Source organism: Lytechinus variegatus, chromosome 8, assembly GCF_018143015.1.
Source record: "Lytechinus variegatus isolate NC3 chromosome 8, Lvar_3.0, whole genome shotgun sequence".
NCBI classification, from domain to species: Eukaryota; Metazoa; Echinodermata; class Echinoidea; order Temnopleuroida; family Toxopneustidae; genus Lytechinus; species Lytechinus variegatus.
Window position 1 is genome coordinate 9,732,547 of NC_054747.1, and position 19,836 is coordinate 9,752,382.

The following is a 19,836-nucleotide window of genomic DNA, read 5'->3' on the forward strand; positions in this document are numbered from 1 at the left end:
TCTTAGTGTGTTCAGAGTGTATCCAGAGTGAGTTCACAGTGTGTTCATAGTGTGTTCAAAGTGTGTTCATAGTGTGCTCACAGTGTGTTCATAGTGTGTTCAAAGTGTGTTCATATGGTGTTCATGGTGTGTTCAAAGTGTTAATAATGTGTTCACATTGTGTTCATATGGTGTTCTTAGTGTGTTCAGAGTGTATCCAGAGTGAGTTCACAGTGTGTTCACAGTGTGTTCATAGTGTGCTCACAGTGTGTTCATAGTGTGTTCATAGTGTGTTCAAAATATGTTCACAGTGTGTTCATATGGTGTTCATGGTGTGTTCAAAGTGTTAATAATGTGTTCACATTGTGTTCATGGCCGTTCATAAAGTGTTCATGGGCCGTTCGTCATGTGTTCATGGACATAGGCTTTCACCATGTGTTCATGGTGTGTTTATAAGTATTCATGATGTGTTCACCATGTCGTCAAGATGTGTTCATAGTGCTTTCATGGTGTGCTCAAAATGTTGTCACAGTGTGTTCATAGTGTGTTCATGGTGTTTTCAAAATGCGTTCGAATAACATTCTTAAACCCAACAGTGAAATGTCAATTTCCTCTGCTGGCTCCCATATATATATTTGTTGTATTCACAATGTCATTTACTGTAAATTTATTGTATTTAAATGTTTTTTTTACAAGAATTGGAAATATACAAATGAAATGAATAAATGAATGAAGATCATTTTATATTGTGTTCCACACTGTGGACTCTCTGTTCATTCCGAAAGGGCTAGGCTACTGATAACAAGGTTTACAATTCAAGTCATAGGGCAGCACTATTGTTTTTGGCAAGCTATTAAAACGGAAATTACAATGAAACTTGGCTTTTATCAGTCTATTAAAGATAAAGATACCAGACTAAATGAAATGATTGTCTTAAAAGCACTGTAATTGTGGTAAGTATCAAATAAAAACTGACTTTGTCCGGTAAAAAACCCCGACAGGCCTTTCATTAACACTCCCCAGTTACTTACACAATGTATATAACGTAATAGCATACGGGATATATACTTTATAAAGGCCCAGGTTGCAAAATTTAGCATTGTCAAAATTTGGATATAGTTGTACTTTGTAAAATCACCAAAGAAAATGAAAGGTATCTCATTTCCAAATACCACACTGTGTTTCGTACGGCGTGCCCACAGTGATTCATTAACTTAAAGATAAAACATACATTAAAGATAACATTCTTAAATGTATCTGATATCAAAATGGTATAAATATCAGTGAGTCTGTTTATAATTTTCAGGTTGAGGATGACGTTTGAGTACCTTGAAACATGTTATCTTCACGAATCTCCGTTTGTGGAAATGTTACGTTCTCTTCGGTATTGATGAATGATACATACTCTTTATTGTAAGCCTATTAATTGTACTTGAGCTCCATTTGAGATAGCATTTCCATTTATAAATCCTATCACTATGTTAAATACAGAAATAAAATATTTAAAGGATAGATAGTAGATTCTAGAATTACTTTTTTTCAGCTCCTTAGAGCTAAAACTGGAATTGAAAATTAAACCATGTTTTCGTGAAGAGTATTCAATCTACGATAACATGTTTATGTTCACTTCCACATCTAAATATTTCAAAAATTTAGATGAGGGGGAAATTTTCAAGCGTAATTACTATCTTAATGTTAATCATTATTCATATTTATTACGTTAATATTTATGTTACTTATATCAATCATTATGCTTTTTTTGCTTATTTCTATGAGTTCTTGAAAATGATTACACTTCTAAATACTTTTGCAATTGGAATGTGGAAATAAAATAAATAAAACCAAATCAAGAGCACTCATAATAATATCAAATGTGATACATCAAGAAATGGTCAAGATTTCTTTCTCTACTAGATGTATGCTGAATAAGAAAATGCAAAAGAATCGTTATACATATAAAGTCCAAAAAGACAAAGTTGATTATAGTAGCTCAATCAACCCACAGGTTTCAACCATTTTAAACCGATCTGAAAGAAAGTAAGTATTATGGAAAAGGGTTTTCTTCGCGAAGAAGCAGCAATCGTTCCTGTGGTCGGAATTCACAGAAGATTACTGTGCGCGCATCCGGGTTCGTTGCCCCCACAGTGATTACATCCAGAGGCGCAGTGGCGACATCAGCGAAAATGACGTCATTCCCCTCTCCCTGCAGAATAGAGAACAGCCAATCATTATCAATTTAAAATAACCAGGAGCCCGTTTCATAAAGGACTTACAACTGTTGTAACTTTGCCATAATGGCAACTACCATGGCAACATGTCTCTGCAGCCAATCAAAATCAAGGTTACCATGGTAGTTGCCAGAAAGGCAAAGTTTCAACAGTTGCAAGTTCTTTATGAAACGGGGCCCAGATCTTTAAAGATGATAGTAACAACAACGACAACAATAATGACAACAATATCAATAATGATAATAACAATAATAACAAAAACAACTGTAATAATAAAGAAGAAGAACGTTAGTAATTTCCTCATTGATCATCAGTCACATTATGAAATTAATGCCACCAAGTTTTTACAGTGTACAACTTTCAATAATCTAAGCTTCTTTTTATACGCTAGATATTGTGATGAGTTTTATCAAGGAGCTCCTTGGTTTTATTTCCATTTTGTTTTGGCTTATCTTATAAAGGGGAACAGGTGAAACAGTATTTTATTACTGGCAGGGCTACCTGTTTGAAAATAAAAAGAAATAAATGAATGAATGAATAATAATAATAATAGGCATTTATATAGCGCCATCTATCTAGAAATATTCTATTCCGAGGCGCGTTGTTATTATTATTATTACCCTGGCTTTAGCTCGAGCTACCTCTCAGCGCTCATGCATTCAAGAAATTAATCCTGCCGGGTACCCATTCACCTTACCTGGGTCGAGTGCACCACAATGTGGATAAATTTTTTGCTGAAGGAAATTACGCCATGGCTGGGATTCGAACCCACGACCCTCTGTTTCAAAGTCAGAAGTATTATCCACTGGGCCACAACGCTCCTCACAAATACAAAATACAAATGAATACCAAAATAAGAAAATAAATCATCTCTCCTTTTTTTTTTACCTCCGTCGCAGCAATATGTGCGTCACAGGACTCAAAGAACTTCTCGAATGTAAACGAGGTTGGCCCATATGTGAACACACCGCATACTGCTCCTCCCACAGGAAAGTCATTGGGTTGAATGTTTTCTCTAAGATCATCTCCGTTCACACCGGCGGACATAACCGCATTGTCGCACACGACCCGGATCTCTGTGAATTGTCAAATCGGCAACAATCAAATATGATAATGCGTTGTGGTTTCATATGAAATAACTTGAAATAAGGTTGAAAATAGGCATACCTTCTTTCAGTAAAACAAGAAGAATAAGATGATGATGATGATGATGAAGAAAAAGAAAAAAAAGAACAAGATGAAGATGATAAAAAGAAGACGAAGAAAGACATTAACACGAGGAGGAAAAAAAATATATACAGGGATAAGAAGAACGGCAACCATAGAGTAACATTTAATCCCACAAGAACAATAGAATACAACAAATCATCATCGGTGGTTGACAAACAAACAAATTAGGAAGAATTACATGACCAAATCAATACCATTTGCAACATTATAGGATTAAAGTAATTCATTCCATATCACCTCACGAGATATATTATGTTCCCCAATCTAGCAAGCACCAATCAAAACTTGGACAGAATAGGAGAAAATTGTCTTGAGATTGCTGGTTACTTACTTGAATCATTGAATAAAATTCAATTCATTTGTAATGTGCTAGCTAAACAACTGATTATAATCAAAGGCCAAAGGTGCATATACTTCGCCCACTTATGCCATAGAATAGAAGCGCTTTTCAGTCCTGGGTCCCGTTGCATAAAAGTTATTATTATGGTAACTCTGCCCTCCAAAGGTAACTACCATGGCAACAATTCTCATCAACCAATCAAAATCAAGGATTCCATTAAAGATGCCAATGGATAACACAATTAACACGATAGTAACTTTTATGCAACGGGGTCCAGAACCCCGTAGCACAAAGCTTAGGGATTACTTCCTGATTGGAAAGAGCAATTCTGATTGGTTCCTCGTCAGTCTACTGAGCAAACTATGCATGCAACGATGATCTTGATAGGCCATGTCATTTCGCGATTTATCGCTGAACATTTGTGTTCCAGGGATTAGGGGAGTGTTTCATGAAATGGCTCCTCAAACGCTTTTTATCCAACAAGTCGATTATATCCGACAGTTCCCATAGTATCAGTGCTTCTCAACCAATCAAATTCAAGGAAGCTTGTCATATATGACAAATTGTCAGATGAAAATGTTGATGAAACGCCCCCTGGCCTACAGAAATGACAATGAAAAGAGAAGGTACCCAGCACAATCCCCTTCCAAATGGAGGAACCATGACGGAAGACATGCACAGGGTAGACCAAGGTAAAACTGAGTGGAAAAGATTCACCTGTTGGAGAGCGAATGGAACACCGTCCTGTGCACCGAAGACATGGCTAATCTGGACTGATTTTTTTGTTGCTTTGAAACTACATTTGCAACGCTTATTAAATTGGTAAGTAACCTGCACTTCTAACTATGAACTAATAATTACTTTGGTCATGACGGAAATCACTTTGGCAAACGATCTACCAGTTACAAATGTTTAATCAAATTACAAGTACAACGCATATCCGTTCATTTTGCAACATTTAAGATGAGCTGGCTATGCAAGAGGAGCTTGAATCTAGTGTAAATAATCTGTTTGAAACCTTTTTACGTTTGCCCATCCTCGGTGGAATGAAATCTCTAAGATCGTTTCTAACAAATGAATAATCTATTTCATCAAGAAGTATATAGATAAACTAATAAATGGATGAAGAGACATATATATTTTTAAATAATCAGTTCATTAATAAACAAATAACACGAATATGTTTAGTTTTTGAAGCTTACCTGCTGCTGGTGGAATCTCTGCCAACGTAAAGTAAAAAAAAAAAGATATTAAGATAGCTTATTATCGCACAAGTAGTTTCATATCATTTCATTTATCTATGTAATGATTTCTACCAACTTTCAGTATTTGATTCATAACACGTTAAGTAATTATTTAAAGATAGAAACTACGCCAAGAAATACAAAAGTACTTTCATATGAAGCTGCCATCTGGCTATAATGTAAGTAAACTTTGTATGAAAAGGACGTGCTCAATTTTGGTTCACATAGTCGACAATGTGAAATTTTGATCCATATTATTGAAATACTCAAATTTACGTGTCAAGGTGATCTCACAGTGTGTTCTACTCTGTAAACACAGTGCTATTTACAGCAGGACAGGTTTACATAATAAAAAGTATATATATTTCAGGGGCAACGGAACAACCCGAAGTCACGGGGGGGCATACATAAAATCACAGTTCGATGGTGGTAATTTTCTAATTTTTGTACACGATCCCTGAAAAAAGTGCATGGGGTTGAAGCTAAAAAGTCGACGAACTGTATCAGTGGCGTTTATTCAAATGACTTTCCCCCACATTGGATCACTGGCATTAATATGGGGGGGGGGGATAAGCGGGCCACTGCCCATGGCGCCAAATGTTACTCGACCAAAAAAAAATGCAAATAGGGCATGAAGTGTGATCGAAGTGTGATATATTTTTTTTGGATGTTATGTCAAAGTCTCTCCTAAAGAAAAAAACAATTTTTGTATTTTAAAGGTCTACATTTTTGTTCCAAACGCCATATGTCTGGCCCTCACATAACAATATGCTGCTTACGCTATACTATAGGCCTATGTGATGCAAAATAAAAGTGTTTGTTTGGATTAAAGGATTAAACATTATTTACCTCCTACGCAAGCACCATCAACGCGGCTAAGTCCCCGACGGCAGTAACACCCAGGTACCCCTTGGGCATCCACAACACACTCCTCGCCGGGATGACAATAGTTATCATTGCACACGACTTCCCTAGATACACAGGAGCACGACGACGAACAGTCTACACTGGTCCAGGTCGCACCATTCTGTTTCGGATATATGAAGAGCAAAATCTTTATGTCAGCATGACGGGGTTCTCTATATTACATTTTTATGAACTGAAATCTCGTATCCGTTGATATAAATCTCATTAGATATCACAAACTTTGGATAATAAAATAAGTGTGTGATATCATAGATATCCAAGATTTTCGTCCAGCCATCGTGTAGTCCCGTTGATAAATACACCATGTATGCGGAAGCGCACATTCAGTTCCTGACCACGAGGTAAGGCTTTTATTGATATCACAAGCAGCTTTATTTTGTCAGACTTAAATCTTCGTGAAACACCCCCCTATAAAGTTATCGATGCATTTATTGCATTTTCCTAACTCTTTTCGAAGTGCCCATTTTACCGGATAGTACGATCCCTCGTAGGTACAGCCACATCGATCTGGTTCGACGCAACTATCTCCATCGAGCAACAACCCATCTGGACAACTGCATGTTTCGATGCATGTTTCCTGACAGTTTTCAGGGGCCGTCGGATTGGCGCAGGTCGCCGGGCACGGTGAGCCACATGGGTTGTACAGCTGGGGTTCCGGGCACGGGAAGGCTGCGTGAGAAAATGCAAAGAGAGACATAGACAAAAAAGACGAGAGCTTGTACTGAGAGAGATCAATGAACCTGGTAGTCACGTCAAATCAAAATAAAATCCTTAAGCCAAGTCGCACGTTAGAACCTACATGACCTATATACATGTAGGCCTATTCTCCTTACCATCATCATGATCATGATATATCACTCGTGTTATAAACACATTGAACAAGGGAATTTTGGACTGTACATTTCTCTCTAGCCAATATTTATTATCATTCCTAAAGGACAAACACATTTGGTACCAATTTGAGGAGGCTATAGCCTTGCAGTGGGCTAAACATGGCCTGATGCATATTTACACGTTGCTAAAGAATGCATGCAGGTATGGATAGAACCCCCACCGACTGAGGGCTACTGTAAACCTTTTGACTATTACCTATTTTCATTTTGAACAGGCCCTATATGTGACTTTAAATATATCTGTGGCTTTTCGTTTGGTTCAATTTTTGTTTAGAATAATGGTATTATAATGCCTTTACGACGCTTTATATATTTTGTTCCAATTCATGAACGGCAGAACGGCACCATACCGCACTGTGCGAGAGAACTCCTCCAGTCGCCGGCTGTTGGCCAAGTGCTTGGCAAGTCCCTGTGTACTGATCGTAATGGTCGCACACGGCGTCATCATCGGCACCAAGCACGCATGCGTCAAAAAGGCAAGACGTGTAAATGTCCGTCGGATCCGCAAAGTCCAAACAGTTCTGGAACGGCCCTGAGGTTTTGGAAAGTGAAAGACGATCAGAATTAGTAAAAGTAAAAAGCCATTGGGATCGGGATGTTCTCGGTCATTCAAATCTTTAGATGGTTCTAGAGGCCTATAAAGTAATGATATACAACTCATTTCTTAAAGTTCAATATAAAGGCTTATGAAATGCGAGAACTGAACAATATCCCCTCATGAATCATATAGTTTTTTTCTTTATCATTTTATTTTTTCGTCATTTGAAATATTTCTTGCCAGTAGTAAAGGTGTACGTATAGTCACATAACTAATCCCTATTGTTCTAAACAATAGAAATATGAATTATAATCCGATTATAAAAAATTAATCCGATTATAAATATGAAATATGAAAATATGGAAATATGAAAATATGAAATATGAAATATGGATTATAAATTATGGAAATATGGATTAAAATTAAAACAATAAGATTATAAATTATGGATTATAAATTATGGAAATATGGATTATAAATTAAAACAATAAAATTAAAAAAAGATGGGCGGTCAAGTGACGTCACGAAGGTGTGACGTCATAGAGTGACGAAACCTGAAAACAAATGACGTCATAGTGGATTGCACAACATCGATGACGTCATGTCCATACTCAAAAACAAGAAGAAAGTAAATGGTGACGTCATAGTGGATTGCACAACATCGATGACGTCATGCGCATACTCAAAAACAAGAAGAAAGTAAAGAAACAATAGACAAGTGTCGGACATGTCCAATCATGACCATACTCAAGAACAAGAAGAAAGTAAAGAAATTAAAAAACATGTCTTGGACATGTCCAAGGGTGACGTCAAGCAATAAAAATGACTTAACCTTGAATAAAAAAGGAAAGTAAAGAAATAAAAAAAACATGTCTTGGACATTCCAAGTGACGTAGCAAGGTTTGGTCAAACACAGAGAGAGTGAGAGAGAGAGAGGGGCTGAGAAAGAAAGAGAGAGTATGGGTTAATGATGAGAGAGGATGGGCAAATGATGACCACAAATACTAACGTTCACTAATTTGTTATGGGTGTGAAACAATAGAATTTTTAAATGGAGGGTAAATGTTTTTCACGATGCTGGGACCGTCAAGTCCAGCCTGACATGTTGACCTTTCCTCTTAGCACGATCCCATGTGGATCTATTCATGGTAGGTTCTTTCTAGTTTACCGATAGAACCGATGGAATCATTCTTTCTTTTGTCATCGGTATGAAACAATAGAATTTAAAATGGAGAGTAAACCATGGCGTCATGCATCTTGCGAAGAACCAGCACGCATATTACGTAATAGCTCTTTATTCCTATTTGAACTGTCATACATGTGAACGTGACTATCAACATATCACTCTGATCAATCAACCAAGTGGGTGGTATATTTCGACTAATCATCACCGTTTATTAATCATGCTCGTTTAACCTCACTTTTTGTTGTATTACGTTGTTCAAAATTCGTAGAATTTATCCCTATTTTTACTTTCCGCTCTTTGATGCCTATTTTGTCACCCCCTAAATTTTATATTCTTCATATTTTTCATCTTAACTTTCTTTAATTACTTTCATTCGTTAAGTTTATTCCATTTCTTCCATTTTTCCCCATTTCTTCAATTTGTACAATTTCTTTCATATCTCCATTTTGTTCATATCTTCCAATATCTTCCTATTCTCCATTTTCTTCATATTCTCCCATTTGATTTGATTTGATTTGATTTGATTTTATTGATTTCCGTTTCACAACATAAGAATGATAAATATAACATGATAAGGTCGAAAATACTGCAAAACATAATAGATATATATAACATAATCTTAGACTTAAGGAACATGATTTAACAAATAAAAAAAAAACAACCTAATATGACATTTGTATTTGAAAGTAAAACGGAGGGTCTTGCCGAAAAAAGCCAAGCTTGTACAAAAGGCAAGACCCTAAATAAACTTAGTTTCATTACACACAAAAAACACTGAGTCGTAATGATATGTAGAGCTTTTGTTTACAAATAAATACAAACAGCATTAAGGTGGAAGGGGGGGGGGGTAGGGGAAGAAGAGGGGAGGGATAGAGAAGTGCAGTGCACATGACGTAGAAAGAAAGCGGGCAGCAGGAGCAGGTACTTTGGCTAATTACGATTAGAAAGAAAAAAGCAATAACAAATTATACATGTATATGTATATAATATGAAAGCATACAATACACATATACATTGACGCCGAGAATATAAAGAAAGAAAAAAAAAACAGTTATTCAGCATGACCTGCTTGCAACGAGTATTGCAAAATTAACATTTTTTTCAGTTTGCGTTTAAAAATATGTATATTAGGGGATTCTTTAAAATCTTGAGGCAGAGAGTTCCAGTATGCAGGCCCGGAGAAGACAAATGAATTCTTTGCAAATAAAGTTCTTGTTAAAGGAAGGTGATAATATTGTCGTTGCCGTGTTGGGTAGCAGTGTACTGATGCATTTTTTTGGAACATATTTGAGAAAATAGTGGGGAGATCCTCCTTGCTTAATTTGAACATAAATTGGCTAAGTTCAAAGAGATATATGTCACTTACTTTGAGAATGTTGTTTTCAAAAAATAAGGTATCAGTATGTGATCTAAAGTGTGTTTGAAAAATTATTCTTAGAGATTTTTTCTGGAGAAGTAGTATTCTATTTAGTTGTGTTTGTATTGCACATCCCCAGGCAATTATTCCGTAATTAATATATGGTAGAATAAGGGTGTAGTATAATGTTAATAAAGTTCGAGAAGGGAGAAAAAATTTTAGTTTATTAATAATTCCAATGTTTCTGGAAATTGTTTTACATATACTATCAATATGAGGCTTCCAAGATAATTTGTTGTCAATAAGGACACCCAAGAATCTGGTAGTGGAAACATTATTAAGAACAAAATTATCGAAGAAAATACTGTCTGGTAGAGTATTAATTTTATTGCTAAAAAGCATGTAGTTTGTCTTCTGGTGATTAAGTGAAAGTTTGTTGGCCTTGATCCAATCTGTAACATTTGTTAGTTCAGAATTTATGATTCTAACGAGTTGATTAATATCATCATGGGAAAAAAAAATATTGGAGTCGTCAGCAAAAAGTATAAATGAAAGCAAATCTGATGTATTTTTAATATCATTGATATAAGTAATAAAAAGAAGTGGGCCTAGTAGGCTACCCTGGGGGACACCGCAAGTAATTGGAAGAGTAGATGAAATGCTATTATTAACTGATACAAATTGGGTCCTGTCAGTGAGGTAGCTCCTGAACCACTCCAAGGCCTTCCCTCTAACTCCATAATGACGTAGTTTATGAAGAAGAATTTCATGGTTTATAGTGTCGAAGGCCTTGGAGAAGTCCAGGAAAATACCAACAGTATGACAACTATTATCGATGGAAGTGGTGACCTTATTAATAAATGACAAAATTGCATGGGAAGTACTATGAATTTCACGGAATCCAAATTGGGAGTTTGAAAAAATGTTGTGTAATTTGAAAAAAGCACTTGTTCTGGTATGGACAAGTTTTTCGAGAATTTTAGATAATGAGGTTAGTAAGGATATCGGACGATAGTTGGAAACGAGTTGGCTATCACCCTTTTTGAACAGTGGGATGACTTTGGAGATTTTCATTTTATTTGGGACCCGTCCAGTGCTAAGAGAGGTGTTAAAGATATGTACCAATGGGTCAACGATGGCTGCAATAATTTTTTTTAGTAGAAAGTTAGGTATGCCATCGTACCCCGGACTTTTCTTATTCTGTAGATTGCGAACTATATTTATTATTTCCATTGGATTAGTAGGATTAAAAAACATAGAATTTGGGTTAGGGTCATCGAGGAAATCGGAAAATGATTTGTTAGCTCGAGGTATATTTTTAGCCAAGTTGTTGCCAACATTTGAAAAATACAAATTGAACTCTCCCGTGATTATGCTACTGTCATCTGTGATAGTATTGTTTGACTTTATTTTTGTGATTGTAGAGCTTTTTTTCTTTTTGTTCAGTACATTATTGATAATCTTCCATGTATTTTTCATATCATTCTTGTAGATGTTTAATTGAGAAGTGTAGTATTCCCTTTTGGCGATACGTAATAATGTGGTAAGGGTGTTTTTATAACAAGTGTACTTAGAACGAGAGTTTTCGCTTGGTTTAGAGATGTATTTATAATAGAGGTTATTTTTACGGTTAATAGATCGTAAGAGAGATTAAGTAATCCACGGATGTAATGGGATTTTTTTTATAATTTGATTTTCGGTTGGTAATAACAGGAACATGGGTATCTAAAGAAGACGTTAATTTGGTTATAAAAGAGTCGTAGGCTACATCAACGTCTGTGGAGTCAAAAATGGTCGACCAGTCTGTATTGTCTAAATCATTAATTAAACGGGAAATGTTATCATCGGTTATTTTACGATAGGAAGTATTATATGATTCATTCTTAAAAAGTTTATTTTTAGACAACTTCGCAAAAATTGAAAAGTGATCAGAAATATCGCTAAGGACTATACCAGCTATGGGGGCAGGGTAAGTTACATTACTAAAAATATTATCTATAATAGTTGCAGAAGTGCTAGTTACTCTCGTTGGTTTAGTAATTAGTGGTAAGAAAGAATTAGTCAAGAACATTTCAAGGAACTCTTGCGAAATATTGTTAGTGTTGCAATTCATTAAATTGATGTTGAAGTCCCCCATAAAAAAGCATTCTTTATTTTTAAGAACTGGATTGAGTAAAAACTCTTTGAGGGTTTCCAGAAAATGTTGAGTATTCGAATTTGGAGGTCGGTATAAAACTCCCAATATCAGATTTTTTCCTTTAGGGTTAATGATTTCAACAAAGAGTGATTCTAAAGCATCATTGGATAAAGTCATATTATTTATAAGATTATATTCGTATTGTTGGGGTATATAAAGTGCAACACCACCACCGGGTCTAAGAGTTCTGTTATTAACAATTAGATTAAAATCAGAGAGTGCATAAAGAGAACAAGGATTTTCCGAGAACCACGTTTCAGTTAATCCAATGACTGAGTGTTTGGGAAACTGATTATTATCAAGAAATAATTTTAACTTATCGAAATTTTTGTTGGCACTACGAATATTAAGATGGAGAAGAAAAATATCCTGTTCAAGACTGCTAGAGTTAATGAAAGATTTAAAATTTTGTTCTGTAAAATACTGTGAAGTATTAAGCTGCCCACATGGGTCGTTTGGGTCAAAGATCGAGTTAAGATCAGCAGTATTATCATTCAGGAAGTTTTTTATATAAGCATCAAAATAGGGGTTTTCTAACGTAGCGCCGTGTTGTGATGAAAGAGACAACAGGTCATCGTTGCATAACGAGCTGAATGGAAAGTCAGACAAATCAGCCGTCGGAGCTGGGAAGAATTACACTAGATACGCTAAAAGAGTAGACACGCCGCCGTGCTCCTGCTCCTGATGCAGTGCAAGAAATGGGAGACTGAGGAAATAAAAATATGCTGTGCAAGAGAAAGGACAATACACGTTTAAAGGAAGAAGAGTAAATAGAGAGAGGAGATAAGAAACCCGAACCAAACCAGATACAAAAACGAACATTACTACTTTGAGGATGTTGTAGAAGAGAGGGAAAACGAGAAACAAATGAAACATGCAAGAGAAAAAATGAATAGAAAAAGAATAAAAAATAAATGTAAAAACGGATGTGATTGAGAACGCTATACAGACAAGGCCACGTGAAGGGGAAATAAGAATACTTTGCATTTCTCCCCTTAGGAAATATAAAATCGTTGATTTTATCTTATGAAAACGAGAACAATTCAGCAGATGTTCCATGAATAGTTGTAAAAGCAGTTACTAACACGCAGGTCTCATCCGCTCCACTGCGGCCGCACGGCGAGTCGGAAACAGCCGTTCTAACATTTTTTGTACCGGGTATATGTAGGTGGTTTGAATGAAAATGAATAAAACGGCCGCCTCCGACCCGCCGCACGGCCACCGCAGAGCAAATGTGACTAAGGTATTAAACAGTGGAAACGTTCCTTACTATTTTTGCACAACGCTGTCCACCACAATAGTCCACGGTATTAACTGTTTTAGTGTATGACATCTTAAAGAACAAATATGTATATTGGTCAGCAGTAAACAACCAATGAAAAGTTCATACATCAAACATCAATCAGAACAGCGCTTTCACCGAGTGGTCATGACATGGATAAAAATAAGCCTATTTCAATGAAACAGTGGTTTATTATAAGTTAACTATGTAATAACAGGAAGTTAGGAACCCCAGTTATTGTAATTTTTGTCGGTATGCAATTAACACACAGTAAAAACGCTGTTCAAGATCCTACACAACGCTGCTCACTATATGAACCCTACTGTAGTTGTTTAACAGTTCAAACAATCATGTTTAATTTACTGAAGATTAGATATTGAAAATTAAACTTTGTTGTTTAAGATTTAAACACTTGTTTAAACCGTTTAAACAACCAATGCAAGGCTCACACAGCAAACAGCGCCGTATAAAAAATTTTAAACAGCGTCTCTACTGTGCAGTAGAGCAAGACCAAAATAAGTCGCTTTGTGGGTAGCGTTGCAAACAGTAGCAGAGGTATTGGAAGTCTGGTTTTAGCCTCCGGACCCACAAACGTACATTCGCACGTTTTGAATAGCGTGTGAATTGACAAGAAATTAAAAATAGAATGTAATATCATATATTGATAAACAATTTTGGATACGATGACTTAACCAGATTCTTCTTATTTTTTTTTTTTTTTTTGGGGGGGGGGTCTCGTCTAGTTACTAAACGCTTTCCAATCGCTTTCGTGATTTGTTATCCAGGATCGAATTCAACCTTTCCGCCGTTATGCAACTGTATCTAGTCAGAAATGAGGCCGTTGAATTCCAAATGCAGTGCATCAACCATAAAGCTGTAGCTCCATGCATCAACAGCGATTGGAAGTTAAACATGTTAAACAAGTATAGGGGCTATTACTGTCATGATAATGCAGTATGGTAATTGGAGAATGCCGCAGCTGACACAATTTATGTCAATTGTGCTTGAGAATTTGGAGCAGGGCAATTAAGGTACCCAAGAAAATTGCTATCACAGAAGAAACATAATGAATGCAATAGTAGATTCAAAAGATAATTTATCGAAGTTGTAGGCATTGTAATAACATGCAAGAAAAGCATGCAACATTGGGAGCTGCTACATTCATCCAAGAAACAATATGCACATCATGATATGCTTTAGCAGCCGTTTGTCTAAAAATAAAAAGAGCATACTGAAAGCATTCAGCTGACTCGACTGATATATAGCGAATAACATGCTCAAGTATTTGGTTTATTGTTCGAGTAATTGCATACATTAGACGGATGGATGCATGTTATCATATTAAACAGAAGGATATAAGGCCTGACAAGTTGACACTCAGAAACGGGCCATTCTTGATTAAAAAAAAAAAGAGAGAAAAAAAAGAGAACAAAATGTTTGCTGGCACCAAGTTCAGATTGTCATTGGTTATGTAATTAGATATACAAAATCTACATCTGACTCAGTGAATGTTGGGTCAATTGATCGCGTGTCGAGAACTGTTCGCTAAACATGTACAATTTGAAATACTCAGGAGATAAATTGTGTACTTCAGGAAATTATGACACGTAATAGGGGGGGGGGTATCCGCAAGAGTGCGATGCATGAGTTTGCATAACCAATATTGTAAATGTATAGATTTGGAGAATATAGAAAAAAAAAAATAGTACTAGTATGTTGTCAGGTGAAGACAAATATCATTTTCTGCTCTAATCATTGGAATTAAACCAAGCAGTTGCTAACAATTACAGCTAAAATGCCTAATAATATTGGAGGAGCATGACAGGTGGTAAAGACCTGGTATCAAATTGATAAAAATGCAAAAAAAAGAAAAAAATACAAAGAGGCAGGAGTAACATGCAGATACAACTTAGGAGTAATTCGTAAGAAGGGTTGCTAAACTTATACCATGGTCACATCTGTTCCACGGCGGCCGCACGGCGAGTCGAAAACAGCCGCTTTATCAACTTTGATTCAAACCACCCACATGTAGTTGGACAAAAAATGTCAAAACGACTGTTCTCGGCCCGCCGCACGGCCACCGTAGAACAAACGCGACCACGGCATTAATCAGCTAATATTCAACCAGTTGACCACAGGGGTATCGTCAGATTACAGTTTACGCAACCTGAGCTGAAGAGATGAATAAACTCTAGGATTTGCAAGCGATGCCCTCTTACATACTAACATTTGGCATGTCCAAAACCACGTATACAATTCTTTGAAATAGAATAGTGAGAGCTTTGGTTTCTAGATAGAATAAAAAAAAAAAAAATCAAGAATTGGAAGATTGTTGCTAATAATAAACCTAGTATATATAAAAAAATCGTATCTGCGAGCAGACTTTGCCTTAGGTTATGGCAGAGATAAAAACAACAATTTACCTCAGTAGGCAGATTACGTTATGTCAAGATTGTCAGATACACGTAATATATAGCTGTGGACATAAATCAGTACCTTCTTATAATAAGATTTTGAAAGTTTGTCAGCTTGTAAGAATCTGTATGCCTATGATATTCAACTGATCATGATTAAGTGCAAAAAGTTGGTATTAAAACGTGGTAGTTGCTACAGCAGAGGAATAGGGAAGGTAACATTTTGTTACATTCTTACCTCCTTGCAACAAGACATTTTTCTCTTTTGCTCATGCAAAACATAATTATTTGTTTGTTTGCTCTAAAAAATCTCGATACAAAAAGTATATTTAGTTCATATATTCAACCAAAAAAATGCATGTGTGAAAGAGATGGTCTGAATCATAAAAAGGTATACTTCGGTATCAAATTAGAATGCATGCTATATCTTCAACGTTTACATTGAAGTTTATATTAAAACTATTCCCAAGCATACAGCTGCAAACTGAAAAATGCTATATCTGAATAATAAAAAGTATAGTTCAGTTTCAAATAAATGCATCAAAGTATTCATGTTGCCAATCAAGCTTACTGTCAAGACTGAATAATGTGATATGTAATATGAAATTAAGCTAAGGAAGATTGAGATTTCGCCACACTGGCTGATTGATAATCCAAGGCCTAGTCAAGACACAAGTCCTTGTCATGAACTAGCGAAGGAGCAAAACTGGACTTGAGATAATCGTTAATTCAGGTACTGCTTAATCTATTTATGAATATCAAATTAAACAATATCATAATTTTGACAGAATGATGTAACGTTATTAGGAAGACTTTCTAATGAATCTAAATTCAGGTCATCTTGAGCTGATTATAAAGTAAATAGAAAGAAAAAAATAGCAACATATTTCAAGATGATTCATTTACGTTTTAGCAGCACTGACCAGGTATAACAGAATCATTTCTAGAGAAGTGAGCATAGAGGAAGCCCTATCTCCTTGATTTTCCTTTTTATAACATGATAGCATCAACTTACTCTCTCCAGACGGTCCATTCGCTATTTGATGCGTTGTTTCTTGAGGCTTTTCTGGTTTGTAGAACAACCTTAGCTCCTATCACTTTGATTCTGGTTTGCATTTGTTGAGATTTTCTCAGGTTATATGCTTGTGATGCTAACTTGCTTCGCTCTCGCTTCATACTCGGAGGGAGATCGCTCCTGATTGAAACTTTGGCGAAAGGTGACTCTACTGGAAGACGCTGACGTCCTGGATTCTCATAGGCACGTAGGATTCTGTCGCGGTCTTTCATCAGGGCGAAGCGGACGATGATTGCTTCAGGTCGCGGGGTCTTGGTCACTGGCGAAATTCTGCTAGGGAGGCGATGTGCGTTGGCGAGTGGTATCTTCGAAGCGTCTGCCGCGGGGATTCCAAGAAAGCTGGAGAAGACCTCACTTGCCTTCTGGTAGACATCTTCGTTGGGTGACTGATGAACACCATACAGGAGAAGGTTTGCCTTTCTGTCGTGGATCTCAAGAAGAAGACACTTTTCCTCCATATCTTCACGCATCTTCTGGATGTCACTCTGTACCTTGGGTAGCTGGTCTTTCTCAATCTGCGATATTCTCGATGAGGAATCTGATACACATGATTCAAGCATTTCAACTTTTTCTTTTGTTTCAGTTAGGCTTGATGTTAATCGAGTCAAATCCGTCAAAATCCGATCAAACTTACTGTTCATTTGGGTTGTCAGCGCACGAATCAAATCTTTGATTTCAGTGATCTCCGCTGCCTTGTCGGGCGCACCCGTAGCTTGCCCGAGGATCGGGGCGCTGGCGTCTAGAGACGATATATCGTTGATTTGCGCTGCGGCTGCCACGCCCAGGCTCTCCCTTGGCTTTAAAACCGAGGAATGTATGTCCTTTTCCCCACTGATTCCCTTCTTTTTCTGGCGTGTGATGACATTCATAGTAAATACTTATCAGGTTTGAACTCCAAATAGAAGATATCGAATGTTAAATCAACGAAAATATGAGTTTTGTCAGTCCAAATTCGGGAGATCTGGCGTGCGTGTGCGTCCTCTAGTACATCCGGGATCGTGAATTCTTTCTTTATTTTCCTCTATCATTTTCTTCATTTCCTCCAGTTTCTTCATTTTCTTTATTTTGTTCATTCCGTCATACCGTCATACCACCATTCCCGTCATATCACCATTCATACCATCATTTCACCTACCCCTCATTCCATAATTTCTCTCATTTTTCATCTTCCTCGATCATTTTGTTCATTTTTTCCAGTTTGTTCATTTTCTTTATTTTGTTCATTCCGTCATACCGTCACACCACCATTCCCGTCATAATACCATTTCGTCATACCAACACATCGACCATAACGTCATACCATCTTTCCGTCATCCCATAATTTATCCTATTTTTTCATTTTCCTCGATCATTTTGTTCATTTCCTCCAGTTTGTTCATTTTCTTTATTTTGTTCATTCCGTCATACCGTCACACCACCATTCCCGTTAAAATCACCACTCCCGTCATACCGCCATGTCACCAACCCGTCATTATCCAGTTTGTTCATTTTCTTTATTTTGTTCATTCCGTCATACCGTCATTTCAACCTTCCATCAACGTATTTTGGGTGAGATTTTTTTTCATTACACAGGGGATCGAGGGGCCGTGGTGTAGTGGTTCTGACTTTCGCCTTGTAAACAGAGAGTCGTGTACCACGATCTGGCGTTAATCCACACTTTGCCACTCTCGACCCAGGTGCTAATTAGGTACTGGTAGGATGTGAAAGTCATTGACGCTTGTACAGTACTGTGTGTATCTCACCAGCAACTTACTGGAATACTCCCAAGGGAGTGGATAATGTGCACACTTTGTGTGCGGGAGTGACAGATTGAATCCGATGACCAGGGTAATAACATATCTGTTAAGCGCTTAAATACGTCGTTTCAATGTATTAAACGCTTTATAATTGTGGATTATTCTTGTTATTATGATAAACGAACTCCCTTCCAGGGATTGTTGTTAGAAATATGATATACACTGGTAGAATACAATAAAACGAATACCATGGTTGATGCATTGTGATTTCAATTTATCAAATATTTTAATAGTCCAAACCAATATGTTGTCTGCGAAATACATATGTAAAGGGTTTTACTTTTTCATTATATTATTCTTTAGCTCATGAGTCGGAAATACTGTAAACTGTTGTGTATTTTGAAATATATAATTATAATTAAAACAAATTGCATTTATCACAAGGATATATGATTTATAAGTAGATCGCATACAGTAACACATTATTCGACTGTCTCTATGTCATGGTCTCAGTTATCGCTTGCTTCAGTCCCTCCCATATCTTCGTCACCATCATCATTCTCTTCAGGTTGATACTGGAACAGTCCATCGAATTTTGTCCCATGTCTGGCGAAGACTCTTTGAATTGCTTTCCGGATATTCATACCTTTCTCTACTCTTTCGTTGACATCGGATATGATTTCCTGATTGGTTTGGTCTTCTTCAAGAAAAAAGTTGTGCCTTAAGAAACTGGAGTAGCGGTCAAAAAAGATGCGTTTAATAGCCCACAGTACTTTCACGTGAGCCTTTTCTTTAGCTTCTTCATCACGCATGCCATTGGATATATATTTATCGTACTTTTCATCCCTCAGTTGTTCGGTAGCTGCCATCGCCTCCTCATACCATTCTTGATACGCCAGGTTGTCTGCTGGTTCGTCTTCGTCAGGAATCTCTGTATTTGTAGATTCCTCTTCTTCCTCTGTATCAGAATCACTTGTGTCAGTGTTTTCATCATAGCTTTCTCCAACAATGCTGGAATCTTCATTGTTATCAGTTTCAGTCACATCTCCATCATCTTCCATTTCAGGGTGTACATCTCTTTGATGCCTCTTCAAGTCGTAGTTTCGTCATACCGTCACACCACCATTCCCGTCATAATACCATTTCGTCATACCAACACATCGACCATAACGTCATACCATCTTTCCGTCATCCCATAATTTATCCTATT

The 19,836-nt window shown here is 36.7% G+C and overlaps 1 protein-coding gene across 1 annotated transcript in view; it reads right to left on the reverse strand.

The window, feature by feature from the left end:
• Positions 1 to 614: 614 nt before the first annotated feature.
• The window catches only part of LOC121420630 (zonadhesin-like), a 45,527-nt gene continuing 26,305 nt past the window's right edge, over positions 615 to 19,836 (reverse strand). Inside the window, exons 17-22 of the mRNA XM_041615294.1 lie at positions 7,197 to 7,373; positions 6,418 to 6,617; positions 5,871 to 6,048; positions 4,980 to 4,997; positions 3,096 to 3,283; positions 615 to 2,182 (exon numbers count right to left, since the gene is read on the reverse strand). Coding sequence (XP_041471228.1) covers positions 2,024 to 2,182; positions 3,096 to 3,283; positions 4,980 to 4,997; positions 5,871 to 6,048; positions 6,418 to 6,617; positions 7,197 to 7,373 — 920 coding nt within the window. The 3' untranslated portion in view covers positions 615 to 2,023. The remainder of the gene's footprint in view (positions 2,183 to 3,095; positions 3,284 to 4,979; positions 4,998 to 5,870; positions 6,049 to 6,417; positions 6,618 to 7,196; positions 7,374 to 19,836) is intronic.